General features: G+C 40.6%; 1 protein-coding gene across 2 annotated transcripts in view; it reads right to left on the reverse strand.

The window, feature by feature from the left end:
* GADL1 (glutamate decarboxylase like 1) overlaps positions 1 to 24,205 on the reverse strand; it is a 384,680-nt gene that overhangs the window by 92,917 nt on the left and 267,558 nt on the right. Inside the window, exons 13-15 of one of the 2 annotated variants that reach the window (XM_056520083.1) lie at positions 13,363 to 13,414; positions 11,499 to 11,588; positions 889 to 1,025 (exon numbers count right to left, since the gene is read on the reverse strand). In XM_056520083.1, the coding sequence (XP_056376058.1) occupies positions 1,014 to 1,025; positions 11,499 to 11,588; positions 13,363 to 13,414 (154 nt within the window). In that variant the 3' untranslated portion in view covers positions 889 to 1,013. Of the gene's footprint in view, positions 1 to 888; positions 1,026 to 11,494; positions 11,589 to 13,362; positions 13,415 to 24,205 lie in introns of both variants that reach the window. The other variant, XM_056520082.1, reaches the window with a different exon arrangement.

A 24,205-nucleotide genomic window follows, 5' to 3' on the forward strand; every position in this document is an offset into this window, starting at 1 on the left:
GGATAGGAGGAATGAATAGGAGGTCGGGATAGGAGGTCGTGGTATGAGGACGGAATATGGGGTTGGGATATGACAACAATATATGGGGATGGGATATGAAATCAAAAGCTTCCTCCTCTGTTGATTTTCCTCCCCAACAATGATGAGGAAGGAGAAACTGGGCAACGCCGGGTACTCAGCTAGTACTACTATAAATGCCATTAGACCTCAAATACAAACTTCTAACTTATGTTTAAAAACTTTACACAGCTATTTTCCTAGTAATTGTACAACATTCTTAGGTTAAATAAGGACAAATTGAAATGTTCAGTCTCCCATTATATGCAGATGTAGCAGAGTTAGAATTGCTGTTTTACCTATGACTTTCAACTGTCAACTCTGCTACATCTGTATAATGCACAGTTACCTCATATGCCACAGAATGTTTCATTAGTGTCAAGCTGTGATAATGTGAACAGTTCAGTTACCTCACTAAAACAGATGGGTAAAGTGTTATTTTTATGCTTTTAATACACTTACTACACCAGAGTGTGTTCTTCAGTTACCTCACGCTCATGTTTGGGAAAGTTTTCTTTTACCTTAGTACTGATGTGCTTTGGCCTCATGTTTCTAATTATTTTCTAATCCACTGTACTGTTTTTATTGTAATTTATGAAGTAATTTGAGTTAGTTGTGTCTGAAAGGGACATGTTGAATAGAAAACTATCTCACTCCATCTAGAAAAACTTTTTATATGTTGTGCATCTTAGCAAAAAAATGACCTTTCCAATATACTTCATAAAAACATTATATATATATATATATATATATATATATATATATATTTTATTTTTTTTTTATATATATTTTTTTAGAAATCATAGCTTTGACCACTAGGGGTCGTCATACCATCCAGAACATAATCCTGACTGGCTGCACCATTATCTTTGTCCTAGCTAAAGCTCAGGCTGGGACAAAGTCCAGAAGTTGAGGGCGGGACTAGCATTTCCATGTGCTCACTCTTGTCCTGTCTATCAGACTTCTCTCTGAAAACAGAAAGGAAGGGGTTACAGAGCCTGCAGTGATTGCATGAAGAGACCCAGTGCAGCACAGTATACTCAGTGAGGAAGTGAATGCATTGTGAGTGAGGGCGGATCATTGCTTGCCTGGGACATGCCCTTTCCTGAGCAGTGGATATGAGAATGAGTAAGCAGCAGAACAGAGGGATTTGTAAGCCAAATACAGAAGCTAGACACATAAAAAAAGATGTGTAAAGAATCTGCATGGCCTAGGGACAAGTTGAAACATTTTTTTCTATTATATGACTGGTACGCTTGAAACAATGTTGTAAGGAAGAGCAGGACAACAACGTGAGAGACTGGTTTACTCTTACCCAAATAAATTTACTTTAGGGTATGTTCACACATATAGGATTTGATGCGCAGGATTTGTAACTGCAGATTAGAAGCTGTGCTCAGTCATTTAATTGACATTGAAATCTGCAGCAGAAAATCCTTTGCATCAAATCCTGCATACATGTAAATGTACCCTTGTGTAAAAATGTTAATTTTTATAACATCCTTATTTGGCCTGCCATCTTGCCTGAGCTATTTTATCAGCATGTAGAGCCGGGGAACTGATCTATTTTTAGTGAGGGTCCGCTTATCCAGGTCTGCCATCCGGTGAGGGTCCGAGCTGAACGTTAAAGCCTGTTCATAAATAGTGTTGAGCACGAATATTCGTAATGCAAATCTTTACTGCGAATATCGGCACTTCACAATTTTGCAAATATTAAGAATGTAGTGCTATATATTCATAATGATGAAAATTCATCATTTCACATGCATATTTTTATGCAAATTTCCCATGCAAATTTTTGCATGGGAAAAAAAAGTGAAAGAACATAGCGAATAACGCGAATTTCGCGAACATAGGACGAATAATCGTCAGTATATTCACGAAATATTGCAAATTCGAATATGGCCCCTGCTGCTCATCACTATTCACAAATAGCAGCCTCAGTGCCAAATGAGCAACTGAAGTGTGGAGGATGTATGACATGAATACTGCCGCACACTGTACCCCTGGATATAACACTGCCACACACTGTATCCCTGAATATAATACTGCCACACTTTGTACCCCTGAATATACTACCACACACTGCACCCATGATTATAATACTGCCACACACTGTACCCCTGAATATACTACCACACACTGCACCCCCTGATTATAATACTGCCACACACTGTACCCCTGAATATAATACTGCCACACACTGTACCCCTGAATATACTACCACACACTGCACCCCACTGATTATAATACTGTCACACACTGTACCCCTGAATATAATACTGCCACGCACTGTACCCCTGAACATACTACCACACACTGTACCCCTGATTATAATACTGCCACACACTGTACTTTCAGAATATTATACTACCACACACTGTACCCTCTGAATATAATAATGCCACACACTGAACCCCTGGTATATTACTGCCACACACTGGGCCACTGGTATATTACTACCACACACTGTGCCCCTGAATATAATACTACCGCACACTGTACCATCTGAATATAATAATGCCACCCACTGTACCTCTGGTATATTACTGCCACACACTATACCCCTGAAAATAATCCTGCAACACACTGTACCCATGAATATGATGCTGCCAAGCACTGGGCCCCTGGTATATTACTGCCACACACTATTCCCTTGCAATATTACTGCCACAAACTATGCCCCCCAAACACATTTTCGACACTGTGTGCCCTGTACAGACTAATTGTACCTCTGTGTCCCAAATAATTGATGCCCCTGGGCCACAAATAATTGATGCCACTGTGCCCCCAGAATTAATGATGCCACTGTGCCCCAGAGTTATTTATGCCACTGTGCCCCCAGAATTAATAATGCCACTGTGCCCCAGAGTTATTTATGCCACTGTGCCCCCAGAATTAATTAGGCCACTGTGACCCCAGAATTAATTATGCCACTATGCCCCCAGAATTAATTATGCCACTGTGCCCCAAGAATTAATTATGCCACTATGCCCCCAGGATTAGTGATGTCACTGTGCCCCCAGGATTAGTGATGCTGCTGTGCCACACAAAATTAATGATGCCACTGTGGCCCCAGAATTAATGATGCCACTGTGCCCCCAGAATTAATTATGCCACTATGCCCCCAGAACTAAGGATGCCACTGTGCCACACAAAATGAATGATGCCACTGTTCCCCCAGGATTAGTGATGCCACTGTGCCCTCAGAATTAAGCCACAGTCTTCTCACCCCCCCATCCATTAACACTCTCCTCACCCCTCCATTCATTTTCCTCCCCCCCCCAACCACGGTCTCCTCACACACTCATTCCCCATCCTTCCCTCCATGCACGGGTCTCCTCACCTCCCCCCTCGTTCTTCTCACTCCTCCCCCAGCCAGTACACTCACCCCCCAGTGCTGCTGGTAAAATGTGAGGTAGCGCGGAGGGTGCTGTTTCTGTGCTCCTGTGTGCACTGCCAGAGAACTGTGTGAGGACCTGTCAGGGGCTTGGAGCAGACGTGCGCGTCTGCTCCCAGCAGCCCCTGATCCGTCCGGCCCTGCGCAGATTTTTAAAAAGCCCGCCCTGGGGATGAAGGTAACGGACCTGCTGTTTCAGCATATTGTATGGCGCGGTCAGCGCTGCTCCCTCTGAACTCCTTATAGGCAGCAATTTTAACCCCAGACTTGCTACCAATTGTTGCGCTGCGGCAGCGCTCCCGCGGCCCTGACACTGTTCTAACTACTAGTGCGGCGACCTGACATGTTTTGCGGCCTGTGCCCCCGGCGGAGGGCGGGTTTGCCAAACAGTAGGTGCACCACTGTTCATTTGCATCGGTGTATTAAAGACACCTATACAAATGAATAAGGGGAGATCCATCTGGAGGTCCGGATCTGGACCGCAGTCCACCAGTTGAGTAACCCTGATGTAGAGCTTTACAGCAAGTTCCATGGACATAAACACAATAAGCTGGAGGAGACCATATTGGCTTGTATGAGAATTGTTTCTAGGCATGCTCTGTGTGACCTGTACAGAGGTCATTATGCAGGGAGGGGGAAGGCTTAGCTTTGAGCAGTGAATGGCCTGATTCTATCTTATCTATATCCTTCTGTCAGTGATTACATCGATAATGCAATGGAAATTAAAAAAAAAAACATCACCAAACAATCTTTAAACATTACCATAAAAACTTTTTTCAAACTATTTTCTGAAGACACATTCCCTGTATGTTATTATTGCTGATGGTACTTCTACAAGTTTTATTTTGTTTCCAACTGGTAGAAGTTGTTCATAAACAATAACATAGAATTGAAGGAGTGTGCACTGTCTTCAGTAATAGTTTTTTTTAAATCTATAAGTCTAAAGTTCAGATAAAACTACTTACTGTATAACATCAATAAAAAGAGTAATAAGAGATATATGTATAATAAAGTATAAAAGTTAAAATTATACAGCTCTACATACATTGTACAGATTATGAGCTTCAGAATGTGACTGGCTGCTGTTTACTTGTATTATCTTTGTAAAGTAGCAAAACTAGAAATGTCTGAATGGATACTTACATCTAGCAATAAGGATAGAATGCACTAAATGTACCACATGCTGTTGCAAACGTCCTTGGAAACTGATGCACTAGATTTCAACACCATCTAGTGAATACATTTAGAAACTGCATGCATTTTTCATGCATAGCTTTTCCATTTTAATAGGCATTAACCATTTAACCAATCTAACAACAGATACTAGAAGCTTATACTTCTGAAATGTTTGCATCTTCTATAGAGTACAGAATACATAATATATAACTTATTCCTCAAATGCTCGAATAACATATACTGTATTGTTTAAAACCCTTTAATGGTCTATTTAATGTGCAGGATTTAATACAGCTTCAAATCATGCGCATTAAATCTGCACAGGATACTGTATGCGTGGATAGACCCTAAAGGAGTATTCCGGGATATACTTTATAAAAAAAAGAAGAAAAAAAATTCCAAAATTTAAAAAAACAAACTGGACTTCCTTACCGCTGTCCTCCCCCCCCCCCCCCCCAACTGCTTCCAGTATCCTGCTCCTGGACTTCGCAGGGATCCTATTCCTTCTTCCTTTGGTCAATGTGTCACACTGCAACTCAGCTATACTACGGCTACAGCGATGTCCCACCCCCTGCGATCTCCTGCCCAGCACCCTGGGTCGCTCCATGCACATCCAACCAACCTTTAATCTGTGCATGAATTACTGTCGACCATGGAACGCAGCGGTGGCCAACATGCCATGTATCTCCAGCGCTCCTAAAGAGATACATTGAGGGGCATGTCGGCAAATGATTTGTCAAAGGAGTACTCCGCGCGCACTAATTTCCTTTTATCCCGTCAGGGCTGCAAAATAAAAGAAAACACACTTTCTCTTACCTGCCAACGAGCTCCGGTACACTCCGGTACGGGTGTTCGGTCCACGAGCTGCATTCTTCTTACTTCCTGTTAGCCCGGCACGTCACACGGAGCTTCAGCCTATCACCGGCCGAGGCGGGACATCGCTGCGGCCGGTGATAGGCTGAAGCTCCGTGTGACGTGCCGGACTAACAGGAAGTAAGAAGAATACAGCCCGGGGACCGAACACCTGTACCGGAGTTTACCGGAGCTCCGGGGGCTCGTTGGCAGGTAAGAGAAAGTGTGTTTTCTTTTATTTTGCAGCCCGGACGGGATAAAAGGAAAAAAGTGCGCGCCGGAGTACTCCTTTAATGGAGCAGAGGACACTCCGTGAATGTAGAGAGCCTGGGTGCTAGACAGGAAGTAGCAGGGGAGGGACAAGCGGTCGGACTCCTCACAATCAGACACTTGTCCCCTGTCCTGTGGCTAAGGAATAAAATGTTCTTTACTGGAGTTCCCCTTTGATAGTTGAAAGCTGCATTTATATTGACAATGTAACCAAATCTGACCCCATGGGCATCCCCACAGGTAATATCAACAAGTTTGCCATCTCTTTTTTTTTAATAGATGTAGACACAGATGTTTATTTCTAGTATATTATCATCTGTTGTTATTTTATTTTCACTGCAATTGCTGGCATTAAAAAGTTCTCTCCCCTGTAATCGTTGCTATATCTTTGAGACTTTCTGGTACTCTGGAGGTTTTTTTGTTGGAAGAGAGTAAATAAAAAATATGCCACAGCTCTATTATAAGAAAAAAAAGCAAAAAATAAAAAAGTGCTTTATTTCTGAAATCAAAAATTCAATCTAAACAACCAGGTTTATATCTTTAGAGTTCCTCAGGCAAAACTATTTGACTCTAGAACAACACATTATTTTCCAAGGGAAATGCAGCTCAAAGTTCAAAGAAAAAGTACATTCGACACAAATTGGAAAACAGTTTTTTTTTCTTTCCTTTTCACTGACAAACTCCCATGGAATTAGTACTTTATTTAAATAGACACAATTTTCTAAAGCCAGATGAAAAAATAAGGTTATGTATTCATCTTGACAAAGCTGAAAGGGTTAACATGGCCCTACACTGATGGATGGCAATTATGCGGTCTACTTTTAGGAGTGTTATGACATTTATTGGTGAAATTATATACTTTTTTAACATTTTCATTATTTCATATTACCGTATTTTTCGCCCTATAGGATGCACCGGCATATAAGACGCACCCTATTTTAAAGGTCCAAAATCTAGAAAAAAAAGATTCTGAACCCAACAGTGAACCCAACGGCTGTCCGGGCATGCTGGGAGTTGTAGTTTTGCAAAATTTGGAGGTCCGCAGGTTGAAGACCACTGGATAGGAGGTAATACTCACGTGTCCCCGCCACTCCGGACCTGTCACCGCTGCCCTGAAAGTCGCTCCATCGCTGTCGCCGTCATCACCTTGCTACGCACGCCGCTCCTATTAGATGACGGGACGGCGTGCGCGATGACGTGATGATGTCGAATGAGAGCGCCGGCCATGCAAGGAATCCCGGCACGGAGCAGACACCGAGGAGGCAGGTAAGGTACCTCCCGGTGTCCTGTAAGCTGTTCGGGACGCCGCGGTGAAATCCAAACAGCCCGACTGTGCAGCCGGGTTAGTGTTATTTTCGCTTCAGACGCAGCGGTCAGCTTCATCGCCGTGTCTGAAGGGTTAATAAAGGGCATCACAGCGATCGGTGATGTCCTGTATTAGTCGCAGGTCACGGCCATTGATGGCCGCAGGTATTCATCGTATAGGACGCTCCAACTTTTCCCCCCCAGTTTTGGGGAAGAAAAAGTGCATCTTATACGGCGAAAAATACGGTATTTAACTTAAAGCACATCTGCCACATGTAAACACTTTATAAAACTGTCCACACTAAGTTCAAGCTGTATTCATATCTATACTGCAGCCATACCTTTGTTTTGCTATTATGTGGCTTTATTGCCTTAAAAAAACACTTTTTCCAAAAGTCAGGAACAGTCGTAGAGGCATAGCAAGGAATCCTCAATGCCCCAGGCTTCTATGCCTTTCTTCTCCTATGTTACTGCATCACTGCTATGAGATTGACTAAGGTCTGCCACGCATGCGCTGTCGCTCAGTATTAGAGTGCATGCAATCCCAGTGCATGCTTGGAGGACCTGTGCATCAATCACACAGTGGAGATGCAGTGACATAGAAGAAGAGAGCCTGACCACACCTCTCCGACTGTTCGTGACGGTTGGAAAAAGTGTTTTTTTTATGGACATAAAGCCACAGAATAAACAAACAAAGGTAATGCTGCAGTATACATGGATAGTCCTCAGTGTGGACAGTTTTATGTAGCGTTATGTAGCATGTATTATTGGGGAGACAACCCCTTACAAAGAGTCTGAAAGTGGGAGCAGGGCACAAACTAAATATTGGGCTCTGAAAATAAATGAAGAATTGAAGATTGTAGCCCGAAATCTTCTTAACTTTTTTTTAGGACAAGGGAAATTCTAATCTATGTGAAAATACTTGTTTTCCCATAGTCAAATGTAGGTAGAAAGGAAGTATTCAGTGGCATTGCTAGGGTCAGTGTCACCCGGTGCGGTAGAAAATTGTGTCACCCCCCCCCCCCCCCGCCATTACAACCCCATTAACTCCTTTGGAACACAGCAGATTTGGCCTAAAGAACACAATTTCATTTTTGCTTTTTCACTTGTTTTTTTGCGTGAACCATTGTTCTTTGTAACAACATTTTGCCGTTAAATGTACGGTTCAACCAAAAAAATATTATTTTGTGGGAAAATGGAAAAGAAAACAACAATTTTGCAACTTTTGGAGGGTTTCGTTTTCATGCTGTACACTTTACAGTAAAGCTGCCATGTTCTCTTTATTCTTTGGGTCAATAAGATTAAAATGATGCCCCATGTGAATATGCTTTTCTATTATTTAAAAAAAACTAACTTTTTAAACAAAATTAGTATGTTTTAAATTGCTCTATTCTGCCCCCTCTAACTCTCTCATTTTTCTGTATACAGGGCTGTATGAGTGTCATTTTTTGCGATCTGTCGATTTTTTTGGTACTACTTTTGCATATAAGTGACTTTTTGATCACTTATTTTTAAATTTTCCTGGAATGTGATGTGACCAAAAAGCAGCAATTTTAGACTTTTCCTTTTTTATGTTTACACCGTTCACTGTATAGGATAATTAACATTATATTTTAATAGTCTAAAGTTTGGAGCCAGATGAAGCGCTATACAGCGTGAAACAATTGTCGCTCCTTCACCTGTTTGTTTGTCCCTCGCCTCATGTCCGCACCCCGCTATCCTGCTCCCTGCTGTGTAATGGGATATCTATGTTGGAATAAAAGCTACTTCTTCCAGACTTCAGGATGTGGTGAGTGCTCTATCGTTTCTAATTTCTTCATGAAAAATTTGCTCAATGTGAACTGTCTTCTTTGAATGTGAGCACCACCCGAAGTCATTATACACAAGCCATACAGCCATTCATTGTGAACATCGAATTATACCGAAAAGGTCCATCTGTGCTTAATTCCTGCTAACCATAGACTGTAGTACCGGCGTTATACTTTTGTTTATTATATTTTAATAGTCTGTTTAATATTTAATATGTTTATTTTATTTATCTTTTTACACTTTTTTGGAAATGGGAAAAGGGGGATTTTTATTTTTATTGGGGAAGAGGGCTTATTCACATTTGGAAAAAACTGACTTTTTATGTTCCTATAGGAGTTAACAGGGGGGTTAAGAGGCTAACACATTCTCATACACTACACTGGTGGTCTCCAAACTATGGACATCTTGCTGTTGCAAAACTACAACTCTCAGCATGCCTGGATAGCAAAGGCTTTCTAGCCATGCTTGGTGTTGTAGTCTGCAGCAGCAAGAGGACTATAGCTTGGAGACCACTGTAACACACTAATCTCATGCAGTTTCCTAACATCTATGTCACTCCCTCCATTCAAGGAGTGCTGTGAAGGGGGTCTACAGCTGGGAGAAGAGGTGCAAAGGTGAAGAAGAGGAGGATGGCACGGGACGAATGGCACAGGCAGCCTCCTGGCTTTGATAGCCTTTGACCTCTCCAGGCTGCCGTGCTGCTTCTGCTCCTTCCCCTCCTCTCCTGACCTAAAACTCCATGCAGGAAGAAGACTGGCGGTGAGCAGCATAGAAGTACATGTACGTACTGTGCACCTCCAGTCTATATTTAGCTTTCTAGTGTCACTCACTGTGCAACTGCTAACAGGTGTGGGACGGATGCACCAGAGTCAGGGTGTCACCCCACCAGAGGGTGTCACCCAGTGCTGTCCACCTCCTCATAGCAAAGCCACTGGAAGTATTATATCTCATATATGTCATATCTCTATTGCTAGGTGGGCAAGTTTCTAGTAAGAATATATATATATATATATATATATATATATATATATATATATATATATACAGGAGAATACAGCAGCACACTGCTAGCACAATGATACAGATAAAACATGAAATGCTATATTGCTACAATTTGAAAAATTGAGGTGCTTTGCTCACCATTTGGCCAAATAGTTTGGACCATCCCACCTCGATAAGGTGACCTAATTGGGACAGACACTACACTGTGAATGTGCCTCTGTGCAATCAGTTACCAAGCTTGTTAGGTCTGGAACATCCAGCACCTTATAAGATGGGTGGGGTGCAGGAGCCAACATGGAGGTCCAAACTATTTGGCCAAATGGTGAGCAAAGCACCAACATTTTTCCATTTTTTGAATTATAGCAATATAGCATTTCATGTTTTATCTATATCTTTGTGCTAGCAGTGTGCTGCTGTATTCCCTTGTTTATGTATATTCAGCCTAGCAGCGTGCACCTGTATGCCAGGTCCATGCAGTAGTTTGGTATCAATATGTGCTGGCCAACTTATCCTTTTTTGTTGTTTAATATATATATATATATATATATATATATATATATATATATATATATATTAATAATAATTATTATTTTTTTTTTTATATATATATTGTTGCATTTATGTACCATTATCCTCCTTTTTTCCTCTTTTTGTTAGCCAAATGCCATGAATATCAAGGATTTTTCGAGGATTTGTGGTAGGGTTTCTTTAAGTTGTTACACTTGTAATATGCCTTTCTACTGCCATTTTTGCATCTTATAGGAAGGTTTATGTGAAAGATGTCTAAAAAAAATACCACATTAAGATTATGCTGTGTTTTGGAATAATGCAACTGACCCCCCAAAAAGAAAAAGAAACAAGGAAACATAGATTGGGGGGATTTATCGAAACTTGTGTACAGGAAAATTGGTGCAGTTGCCCATAGCAACCAATCAGATTACATTTTCCAGAGGCCTTTTAAAATGAAAGAAGCGAGCTGATTGGTTGCTATGGGGAGCTGCACCACTCTTACTCGTTAGAAGTTTTGATACATTTTCCCCATTGTTTGCTTTGTCCTTTCTATAGACTTCAATGTTACCTCTGGTCCTACAAAAAAAGCTGGGAAAAAAACATGAGAAGCCCAATGAAGCAGATTTACCATTACAAATGCGCCCGAATTCTGGAGTAAATTTGAATGAATGAATTGCATTACACTCATTATGAGGCATGTCTGCCATGACTGAAAAAGTTCTGTTCTTATTTATGTGAGAAAAAATACAACTCTGCTTCCAAACATATATTTTAGAATAATATCATAGATTAAACATGTTAGTGATGCTAAAGATTCCCATAATATAAGCTGAATATTCCCATATACAATATTCGATAAAACAGAAAAAAACAACTAATAAGCTACATCTATTAAATATAACAGGGAATGCATATTAGATGTAATGTGGCTGAAGCCTAAGGTAATCCCTTGTTTTTCCTCTTCGCTTGCATTCATCCTCATTTACCACTTGGGGGAGTCAGAAACTTAATAAGCCCAAACAGCCACTAATTTCTCTTCAATTTTGTGCAGTGTAAATTTGATGTACAAAACATTACAGATCTAAACCACATGTACGGAAATCTTGTTAATACCTACCTGGTTCAGTCTTTGCCAATATTCTGGTCCCTTTTCAATTTTTCGTAAACTTGGTGGAATGTACCAAAAACAGATATTTGTGTACTCCGGCTAAAAGAAAAAAAAAAAGTTTTATTCATAATGACTTTACCTTGATGCACTATATGCGGTATAACAGATTTCATGACCCTTTGTTAATGTAAAACTGTGACTATGTAAAATACATAATTTGTAAATACAGTGAAAATAAAAGCTCAGGCAATATAATATCTATACTATAAAGGTGAACATCAGTATTGTTCTATAGGCATCCAAATGCCTGAATCATTTGACCCACAAATAAAGGTCCCGGATGTATAAAACACTCCATCACTGTTGTTGTCTATAAGCCATTATTACATAACTCTATCCAGAATATATATATATATATATATATATATATATATATATATATATATTCTGGATAAAGTTATGTGGTAATGGCTCCAATAGTTCAGAGTGATGTCCTACGTGCCACTAACCTACCCCTTATTCAATAGGGGGAACAAAAGGAAACATTTTCTCCACCATCAGATGTACCTCAGGTTAATGAGTGACATGTAAAGGACACTTTCAATTAGACTATTCCTTCAGATTTATCAGATCCAAAACAGGTTATACATTGGCCCAGTTATTAAGACAATTATGTCATCAAAGAGGATTGTTATGTATTGACTGTTATGTCTGTCCGTCGTCAATAGATGGCACTGTAACTGGGAGGCTGTTGTGTCTGTTCACTGTCACTAGATGGCGTGAATGTTTTACAGTGAGGAGTGTGTATGCCTAATACACGTCCATTAATGTAAAGTGAAAACAGAGGGTGCAGTTCTATTGGCGGTCAATTCTGCATTAGCTTCTCAAAGTAAACATATAATCCAGTACCATTATAACCATTATCCAAAAATTATCTAGCTATCTAGCTTTTAAAAATTTATTTACTGTCTCCATAACCGGGACAGACTCTGATCCAGTCCCTGCTGAATGTTCTGGCTCCCATCATCCAAGGCGTATTCTTCTCAGCAGTGACGACCTGCTCTGCCAATAGTGTCCCACCTCAGTAGGTGATTGGCTGAATGCCAATTGCCAAGATCAGTACATCTTAGAATTTGGGTACCGAAAGGGTTCACCCTATTCCTGTGGATAGGGCATACATTTTTATTAGCTAGATAACCCTTTAACAGAAGAAGTGATGCTAAACATGGTACTGCACTAACCCTATGCCTGTTTAAACACATTTTATGACCAATGGGGGCAGAAATTATTTTGACATGCTAAGAGAAACGTTATGTAAGTTGTTTCTTCATGATGTAACTCAAGCTAAACTTGAGACCAGATTCTTTTGCTGCTTCTCTATCTTGTATCCTGCTCTGATAAAGTAGGTATGTGCAGATCAGTATTCCTGGAACATGCTTGTACATCCAAATAAATAGATTGATGAGTGACACAAAGTCCAATTATGTAATTCATTTATTCAGAAGTCAAATAACTCTCCATGAATATAAAAAGGTCAGATTATTGTGGCCATGTTATTTACAAAACCAAATAGTGTGCCTATGTCAATAAACCAAATGTCAGGCCCCAAACCTGGTTAAACCTCATACTATACACATAAATACTTCAGGACTGTGTAAGACTCGATATAATAAATAGGTGACCAGAAGAGCTTTGGCAAGAATTAACTGTATTGGAAATGCATGACATTTATCAGCGGATGCAAACTGGTATGTTCAGATGATTTTTTTTCCTAGTGAGGGGAACATTTTGAAACAACTTGGATTATACCCTTTAAGTTTATGAATATTATCCAACAATATGAACAGATAATATACTTAAATATATTACATACTTCCCAGAGAAGTTCAAATCCATCTCTCTTCTTAATTTCAATAGCCAGATATCTGTGCAAAAAGGGAAAAAATATATATATAAATAAGTAAGGTATAAAGTATAGGAAAGTATGTTGACCATACCATGTATATTTTACCATTATTGTGCATAGTACAATAGCAATTCATACGCCCTGGGCTGACACGTAAATAATTCCTAGGTCTTTTGATGTAGTAGTAGTATTAATGCTGTTGCAATAATCCAAACACAGATTAGGGATTAATGCAAATAAGAACATGGATTTGCTTCTGAGGCCTAAAGCCACTCTGGATGGAGCAAAAAATGTAGATGGCTCACTTGTTTGGTGTTCTTAATACTACTCTTAGTAGTAATAAGCTTCTAGTGCTGGAGTATATTGAAATGTTTTTCATGCACATTTAGTTTTCACACCATTATTTTTTCATATCGATATTTTGGTATTTTACCAGAAGAAATAAAAGTTATATTTTATTGGGAAGAAGGGTTGCGTTGTTAGGGGTGTCAGTGACCCTGGGGCCAGTTAGTGCCGGTTAGATTTGAATCTTTAACCCCTTCCCTCAGTGGGATATTTTTTGTTGTGAATGATCCACACAGTTCTTTCTCTGAGCTCTACAGACAGTTCCTTTCACCTCATTGCCTGTTTTTTTGCACCGATATGCATTATCAGCTGTGAGGCTAAAATCACGTTCAATCAATTGAATTTACTAAAGGTAAAGGATGAAAAATCTAATCAAGGTGTATAAAAAAGATAACAGGTCTCAGAGCTAATTTTCAAAATGTCTTAAAGGGGTATTCCAGGCCAAAACTTTTTTATATATATCAAGTGGCTCCGGAAAGTTAAACAGATTTGTAAATTACTTCTATTAAAAAATCTTAATCCTTCCAATAGCTATTAGCTTCTGAAGTTGAGTTGCTGTTTTCTGTCTAACTGCTCTCTGATGACTCATTCCCGGGAGCTGTCCAGCTCCTATGGGGATATTCTCCCATCATGCACAGCTCCCGGGACGTGACATCATCATTGAGCAGTTAGACAGAAAACTTCAGAAGCTAATAACTATTGGAAGGATTAAGATTTTTTAATAGAAGTAATTTACAAAGGGAATCTGTCAGCCTCATATTATGCTAAGAGCTCAAGTGTGAAGAGCAAACTTGTCTCTGCCCTCCCCCACCCTTCTCTGCTTTAAACACAAGGGTCAGTGCTGGAAGTCAAGCCCTATACGTTAATCAGTAAAGGCACATAGGTGTGGGGGAAGGAGGAGGCATGCATGCGATAGTTCAGCCAGGCCTCCTTGACACTTATGATCTTAGCTTGGTACAGAGCTGATAGATTCCATTAAAAGTTTATGTACACAAGAGCTCCATGCTATAGAAAACGAAATATCTTTCTAGTAAGCTATATAATACAATTCAGAACATGTCTGCCTTTCATAAATGTACTATAAATATTTTCCCTGTGTGTTCAAAACAGTCCATTAATTGTGAAGTAGATTCAGTATTCATAGTGGCATCATTGTAATACAGTGACATGCTGGTAACTTGTCTACTATTGTAGGAGTAAATCTCATATAATAACATTTTCCAATTTCTTTCATCTGATAAGATAAGAATAACCGAGATTGAGTAGGTAAAACATTGTGCTAATGAACTGACATTTGAAACAGACGCACGAAGGAGAAGAAAACAATAATACCAAGATTTTATCTTCAAAACTTAATATATTGACATCTGCAAGGATTCTCTTTTTGGATAGAAAGGCGAGCATAGGCTTTTATGATGGGAATTTTCTAACACAATGGCCCTTATTTACTAAGAGTGGAGTGTAGGTTTCTTTGTGGGTTTTAATTCCCTTCAATTTATTTTCCACGGTATTTACTTAGGTTTCCCTACATTTTCCACTTTCCCTACACTTTGCTTTTTTTTACACTTGCTCTGGTCTGTAGGGTTTTCTTCAGTTCAAATCCACCACATTTTCTGTGGAAACCTTAGTAAATATGTTGGGTTTTTGTGAAAATATTGGGAACACGCCTCTTTTAGGAGACCACACCCCCTTTCCCCCACAGTCAAGCCCCTTTTTCTGGTTTTCTGGAGAGTTAGTCAGGGTTTTTTCAATTTGGCGCAAAATCTGGCACAGACAGCATTTCTAGCGCACAACCCAACAAAACATGTCGGGTTTGCAATAGTAAATGAGGGCCAATGTCTTTCCTTATTATAAATGATGCTATTTTGAATAACAAGGTAATTTTGCTAATAGCAAATGGAAAGGACCAAACAGCTGTAGTGGCGCTACGGTGGGATGGAGGAAGGTGAGTTAAAGTCTTTTTTTTTTTTTTTTTTTAGCCTGGGCACAACTGACTCTGGGAATACTTTTCTCTACACTACTAATTAAAATTTTAAAGCTATACACTAAGCATTATATTGTGATTGTGCGCTGATTGTGAGAAATGCAACCCAGAAAGTGTCCCCACCACCTACCTGTCTCACATTCCCCAGCCCGCTATGTGATCTTATCTGTGTGTAATAAACCAAACTTTGCAAGCATCTAAAGGTGATTGCTCCACTTTTTTTTTACCTTCTCTGTGTGACATTCTGTTTATTATTATTCATAATAATAATAATAATAATAATAATAATAATAATAATAACATAAGACAACTAATTTTTTTTTACTTAATTCAAGATGCCAAGGAGAATACTGGCACTATTTTCCTCAAGATAAAAGTCTAAACTTTCATATAGAGAAAAGACCTTGGACATAGAGGCTATACGAAGGCACATGTCCTTGTGGCTTCATCCCACAGAGGCACTGATCTTATTCTGTCGCTGCGTGGAGCTTTGTATTATGCTATATTAGTACATTCATCCTCCTAGAAACATAGAAACATTGTTTAAAAAAAAAATGCACAGTTGGGTTTATACAAGTCTTCACACACACACTGTATTATAATTTTATAGAACTTTTAAGCTATAAAGACTCATAATACAGTTGTGTGCATAGGGCATAAAATGTAGTGGCTCGAAATCTGGATGGACCTCAGAATTGTTAAAATAAATGGATTGGGTCTTGTGAAAAACATTGAGTCATGAGGCTGAACTCAGGAAATACAAATGTGGAAAAGAAGTGATCAGATGATAGTCTTCCTTCTTTCCACCTTTCCAATTGATGTCCTCCCCCATTCCCCCTTCTCCTTTGTATAGGTAGGCAAGTCAGAGGGTTACCAGCTCTTTTCAAACAGATCACTGATATGAAAACAGATTTTATAGGTAATGTTCCACAGGAAATTTTATGAACATTTGCACTGCTCTCTATAGACATCTTTTTCAGGATCTCCTTTTGGAATATGTTTGTGCTGAGTACAGTAGCATGAAATGAGAGTAGAAGGTAGAATTTTTATATATTGCTGGGGCTACAATAAAAATAAACAAAAATACTTAAATGGGCACTGTCACCAACTTTATTTTTTGATATGTTGTAGTACTTATGTACTACAACATATCTCTAATATACTTTTATTATTATTATTTTTTTTATTAAAATGGTTTAATTTACATTTGAAAACCGGCCACTAGGTGTCTCCCTCCTAGTGGCCGGCTGCAGCCTGGCGTGACGTCACGCCTGAAAAAGGACTGAGGCGGCCGGGCATCGGTCCTTTTTCATTCAGCCTGTGCTCGCTCCCTGCTTGTCAATTAGACAGGCAGGGAGCGAGCGCATTGGCTCCCCGGCCACTGGCTGGGAGGCCACTCCTCCCGCACATCGCCGCCACCGTCGCCGCCGCTGTCCCTGCGCGCCTGCTGCCGGACTCTGCAGTAAGTGTAATGAGGGAACGGGGTATGCGGGAGGGGGGTTTGTGATGGAGGGAACGGGGTATGGAGGGGGGGGGTTGTGATGAAGGGAACGGGGTATGGCACGGGGGGAGGGAGACGGAGGGGACGGGCTAGCGCCACAGCTTCACATGTAACTAACTAATAGTTTATCTACACAGGGTGCCTCCAGCTGTTTCAACACTACAACTCCCAGCATGCCCTGACAGCCAATAGATGTCAGGGCAAGCTGGGAGTTGTAGTGGTGAAACAGCTGGAGGCACCCTGTGCTGATGAACTAAGGGCGGAAGTCCCCCCCCAGCAGGCATCAGTGACGTGGTTCCTGCTAGGGAAGTCTGCCTGGTAGTGAGCACACTGCCAGGCAGACAAAAGGCATTTTTAATATAGTAAAAATAAAAATTAAAAGCAGGGAGGGGGTTAGGGATAGATTGGCAATAGGCAGGGACAGAAAAAAAAATAGGATGGTGGGAGCTACTCTTTAAATACTAAATAATTAAACTTGCTTCCTTGGGGAACTCCTCGTGTAAAGTCCTGTAGTCCCCACAGCTAAATTGGTGGCTGCTATGTCAGAGACTGGCTTGTCCCTGCAATGATGGTCCATGTAACTAATCATAGATTGAGGAAGGTAGCAGAGTAGAGTCTTTAGGGAGAGATCAGAAGTCTTCACATGGGAGCAATTCCTGAGGAAGCAGGGTAAGTAAGTATACTTTTTTTTAATACCACTGTGTCCCAGCAACATATGAAAATTCTAGTGTTCTGAATACCCATTTAAACCTTAGTATCCTACTGTGTGCAAAAGGTTTGCTTAGGGTATGTTCAGATGTCAGAAATTCTGCATAGATGTGGAATTCCATGTCCAGATGAATTTGGCCGGAATTCCGCATCTTTTCGCATTCATGCAGAATTTCTGTGGACTTCGTGTGGAATCCACAATGCACTAAAAAGAAAAGGTATTTTTTCCATTAGAAACGTTGGCTTTTGCATGGAATCCACCCAATTTTCATGTTACATTGACTTCAATGGGGTTCTGCAGCTGAATTCTGCACAAATTTAAGACATGGCTTAAATTTTTGCGGAATGCTGAATTTTTGCTGCGAATCGTAGTGAAAATTTTGTAACGTGGATGGGACTGCAGAATCCCATTGAAATCATTAAGGCTATAAACACATGCAGAATTTCCATGCGGATTTCCATTCGAAAATGCATGCAGAAATTCTCATACTTGAACAAAAAAGAAAAACCTCTCTTAAAACGGATTTATGAGCAGATCATTGAAATACTATCACTTCCACATATGTCTAGAATTCTTCCTGGGCATCACATGAATGTTGTTTTCTGTCCTTGACTCATTACTAAGCTGTAGAAAAGCCAGTTAAATCCACAGATTTTTAAATTGAAAAAAATATGAACTCATTCCTCTTAAACATGACAGACATGAGATATATCTCCCTGATGGATCTTAAAAATAAAGCTCAAACTAATAACACATAATTGATGTAACCGTACCTTTACTGGGATGACTTGAATGAACGAGTCAGTGAAAAAATGACACCTATGACAACTTTAACACCTCAGAGCTGGCCTTGTGCAGTGGAAAAGAACTGTCCTTAAGATATAAGGTCAGAAGACTAGCTCAGAAAGCCAAATCTATTTCCAGACTTGAGGCACATTAGTTCTGTATCCTTCAAGTAATCCCCAATGTAATATATCAGCAAGACATGAGCAGTTCAGCTAGCCAAAATAGCTGAAAACTTGAAGAAATCGAAAAATAAAACAGACAGTTGACAGATACAGTTAAACCCTATTGAATCCCATCATGGCAATGGCCTTCAAAAGCACATCAGAGCATTTTGTGTAACTGCATCTGATATGATCACTTCTATAAAAGCCCTAAACTGATGTAATAATTCCATTAATATGCTCTAGAAACAAACCAAAGCAATGAAAGCAATATGTTAAAAGGTTAGAGCAGATAGACAACTGGACAAGACGAAGTACCGCAAAGTGTTCTCTAAAAGCTTTATCGTGGGATCTTGTTTTCAATTAGAGTATAAAGGCAGAACGCTAGGTTAACTTTATTTATTACACTTTACTAATAAGGTAATGGACTGATGCAAATCTCAGCGCAGGATAAATGAGTGCAATGTCAAGAACACTTCGCAATTGGAAAGTGAGGCAACAAATATAACACAAAAACGCTTGATTACATAAATAGGTTTGGCTTTATAAATCAAATGTTTTGTGTTGTAAATCTAAGTTAAAATATGTTACCTTGAACTATAAATGTTAGGAGCTGTGGTCCCACTGTATGTTACTCAAAAGAAGAGTTTTTTTTTTTTTGCATCTTAATAGTATCTATCTATCTATCTATCTATCTGCCTCATATCTATCTATATATCTTATATATATATATCTATCTCATATCTATCTGCCCCATGTCTATCTATATATCTTATATATGTCTATCTCATATTTATCTATATATCGAATATCTATCTATCTCATATCTATCTATCAATCTCATATTTATCTATCTATCTCATATCTTTCTATCTATCTTCTATCTATCCATCTATCTTACATCTAACCATCTATCTAGCAAAGGATAAGTGCAGCACACCAGATACTGTAGTTGAATTCAGAACATAAAGTGGAATATTCCATGGTGCAAAAACAGTAGTTACAACGGTACAGTAGCCTCACGCCACCATTTTCAAGTGCCAAATAGGGAGCAGGAAGGGCTTTATATATCTGACCACATGGTAACAGCAATTAACATAATTAGGCAGATATCATAGTGAATACGTGCACATCCTTAACAAAAAACACAAATAAAATATACAGTGTAGCATATATATACAGTGGTTATCCATACAGTGTATAGTGGATCAGGTCCCCTTAATATTATAGCAGAGAACATTGGTGTTTCAATGTGATAGGTGCTAGTGGACAAGTGCAGACAATACAGCTTGATTAAAAACATGAGATTTCACTCAAAGTATGAATGAATGTGAACACCGGTCTACATACTCACATGCCGCAGGACGTGGCTGTAAAGAATGGTTCTGAGAATGCGGTCACATGACCACTTAGGATAAGTGTCATAGCAACCAGAGACACTATAAAGGAGTGTGATGTGTTAGGCGGAAACCGCCCGAGCTTTCAGCTTGCTGCACTTTGCCCAGTACATGCGCAATGGGAAAAATATTAAGAGAGGCTGGAAACCATCAAAACAGGGCACGAAATCTAAAACCACTATTTTACAGTACAAGCTAAGGGTTGTTTTCCCTGTAGAAACTGCATATCATGTAAATATTTGTGTAAGGGTAATGTCTTCACGCATCCAACTACTAATCAACAAATCCGGATTACATTTTATTTAAATTGTGATTCTGATTATGTTATACTAGCTGAGTACCCGGCATTGCCCAATTTTTCCTTCCTAATCCTTGTTGTGGAGGAAAATCAACAAAGGAGGAAGCTTTTGACTTCATATCCTGTCCTCATATCCCGTCCTCATATCCCGTCCTCATATCCCTTCATCATATCTGGCCCTCATATCCTGACCTTCTATCCCTTCTTCCTATCCCGTCCTCATATCCCGACCTCCTATCTTGACCTCCTATTCCGACCTCCTATCCCATGCTTATATCCCGACCTCATATCTTGACCTCCTCTCCTGACCTCATATCCTAACCTCCTACCCCGTCCTCCTATTTTGACCTCATATCCCGTCCTCATATCCTGTCCTCATATCTCATCCTCATATCCCGTCCTCCTATCCCGACCTCCTATCCCGACCTCCTATCCTGTTCTCATATTCCGTCCCCATATCTCAACCTCATATCCAATCCTCATAACCCGCCCTCATATCCCGTCCTCATATCTCGACCTCCTATCTCAACCTCATTTACCTTCCTCCTATCTCAACCTTATCTCGCGTCCTCATATCCCGTCCTCATATCCTGTCCTGATATACTGTCCTTATATCCCATCCTCATATCCTGTCCTCATATCCCGACTTCATATCCCGTCCTCATGTCCCATCCTCATATGCTGTCCTCATATCCCATCCTTATGTCCCATCCTCATATGCTGTCCTCAGGTGGAACTGATTTGTGATGAAGATATTGTAAGCTGAAAATAGAAGGGGATGTGGCTTTGTGGGACTGGGCGTGATTTGCAAGCCAGACCGATGCACAAAAAGGAGTAGTTAATAAAAGGGTGGGGCTTAAAATGTGGGCATATCTTTGTGAGATGGGGTGTGGCTTGCAAGCCGGACTGACACATTCACCAGGAGATGGAGAGTGGGGCTTGTGGAGTAAGGTACTGGAAGTCCTATATACTTACATGGGACTTGAAAAAAAAATCCTATCCCGTCCTCCTATCCCGTCCTCCTATCTCAACCTCCTATCTCGACCTCCTATCCCGACCTCCTATCCCGTCCTCCTATCTCGACCTCCTATCCTGTCCTCCTATCTCAACCTCCTATCCTGTCCTCCTATCTCGACCTCCTATCCCGTCCTCCTATCCCGTCCCCCTATCTTCACCTCCTATGCCGACCTCCTATCTCAACCTCCTATGCCGTCCTCCTATCTCGACCTCCTATCCCAGCCTCCTATCCCGACCTCCTATCCCGTCCTCCTATCTCGACCTCCTATCCCGACCTCCTATCCCGTCCTCCTATCTCGACCTCCTATCCCGTCCTCCTATCCCGTCCTCCTATCTCAACCTCCTATCCCGTCCTCCTATCTCAACCTCCTATCCCGTCCTCCTATCTCAACCTCCTATGCCGTCCTCCTATCTCGACCTCCTATCCCAGCCTCCTATCCTGACCTCCTATCTCAACCTCCTATCCCGACCTCCTATCTCCACCTCATATCCCGTCCTCCTATTCCGTCCTCATATCCCGTCCTCCTATCCCATCCTCCTATCCCGACCGCCCGTCCTCATATCCTGACCTGTAATATGTGTACCAGGTATTGAAATATCTCCAGCCGTACAGAAGTTATGTGAGAACATACATTTCCCATTGATTTGCATGGGACTTAAAACAAAAACCTTGACCCTCACAAATGGGGGTAGTTAAGGGTTAAATTAACTATCCTATATTTTAAGTGGACATATAAGTAACATGTAACCAAGTATTATTGAAATATCTCCAGCCGTTTGGAAGTTATGCAGTAACATATATTTTCCATAGACTTGTATGGGACTTTAAACATAAACCCCGCCCCTGGCAAATGGGGGTGAGTAAGGGTTAAATCACCTATCCTATGTTTGTTGCTGACATATAAGTAACATGTGTGCCAGGTTTCATTTTAATATCTTTAGCCATTTGGAAGTTTTTGTGGAACATGCATACACACACACGTTGCCCGGTTTTTCCTTCCTCGTCCTTGTTGGAGAGGAAAATCAACAAAGGAGGAAGCTTTTGACTTCATATCCCATCCTCATATATTGTTGTCATATCCCAACCCCATATCCCGTCCTCATACCCCGACCTCCTATCCCAACCTCCTATCCAGTCCTCCTATCCTGTCCTCCTGTCCCGTCCTCCTGTCCCGTCCTCCTATCCTGTCCCCCTATCCCGTCCTCCTATCCCGTCCTCCTATCTCGACCTCCTATCTCGACCTCATATCCCGACCTTCTATCTCGACCTCCTACCCGTCCTCCTATCCCGTCCTCCTATCTCGACCTCCTATCCCGTCCTTCTATCCCATCCTCCTATCTCAACCTCCTATCCCGTCCTCCTATCCCATCCTCCTATCTCGACCTCCTATCCCGTCCTCCTATCCCGACCTCCTATCCCATCCTACTATCTCGACCCCCTATCCCGTCCTCCTATCTCAACCCCCTATCCCGTCCTCCTATCGCCACCTCCTATCCCGACCTCCTATCTCGACCTCCTATCCCCTCCTCCTATCTCCACCTCCTATCCCGTCCTCATATCCCGACCTCCTAACTCGACCATCCCGTCCTCCTATCTTGACCTCCTATCTCGACCTCCTATCCCGTCCTCCTATCCCCTCCTCCTATCTCCACCTCCTATCCCTTCCTCATATCCCGACCTCCTAACTCGACCATCCCGTCCTCCTATCTTGACCTCCTATCTCGACCTCCTATCTTGACCTCCCATCCCGTCTTCATATTCCGACCTGTAATATGTGTATCAGGTATTGAAATATCTCAAGCCGTACAGAAGTTATGTGGGAACATAAATTTTCCCATTTATTTGCATGGGACTTTAAACAAAAACCCTGACCCTCACAAATGGGGGTAGTTGAGGGTTAAATTAACTATCCTATATTTTAAGTGGACATATAAGTAACATGTGACCAAGTATTATCGAAATATCTCCAGCCGTTTGGAAATTATGCAGTAACATATTTTCCATAGACTTGTATAGGACTTTAAACATAAACCCCGCCCCTGGCAAGTGGGGGTGAGTAAGGGTTAAATCACCTATCCTATGTTTGTTGTTGATATATAAGTAACATGTGTGCCAAGTTTCATGTTAATATCTTTAGCCGTTTGGAAGTTTTTGTGGAACATACATACACACACACGTTGAGTTTTATATAGATACAGATATGCGCTTTAGTGCCCTTGCAACTTAGTGTATATTGGTGAGCCACACTGCCAATTTAAGGTAAGACTCAACCAGCATAGATATTCTATCCGGGAAAAAACACACTGATTTACCGGTATCCAAACATTTTTTTAGATTGTGAACGGAGGAGATTGTGAGGCCCTTTTACAAAGATGCAAGCTCAAGTGGATATTTGAACTGAACATGCTCAGGTCTCATGGCCTGAACGTAGAATTTATTGTCACCCATAAAATTATGCATTGACTCATTACTCCCTAGGTCTCTTTTTGTGATATTTTTCTGTGTACTTTGTTGTATATATATATATATATATATATATATATATATATATATATATATATATATATATTTGTGTTCTTTTGACTATTCATGCATTTTTTTTTTCATGACT

This window comes from Hyla sarda, chromosome 5 (genome assembly GCF_029499605.1).
Source record: "Hyla sarda isolate aHylSar1 chromosome 5, aHylSar1.hap1, whole genome shotgun sequence".
NCBI classification, from domain to species: Eukaryota; Metazoa; Chordata; class Amphibia; order Anura; family Hylidae; genus Hyla; species Hyla sarda.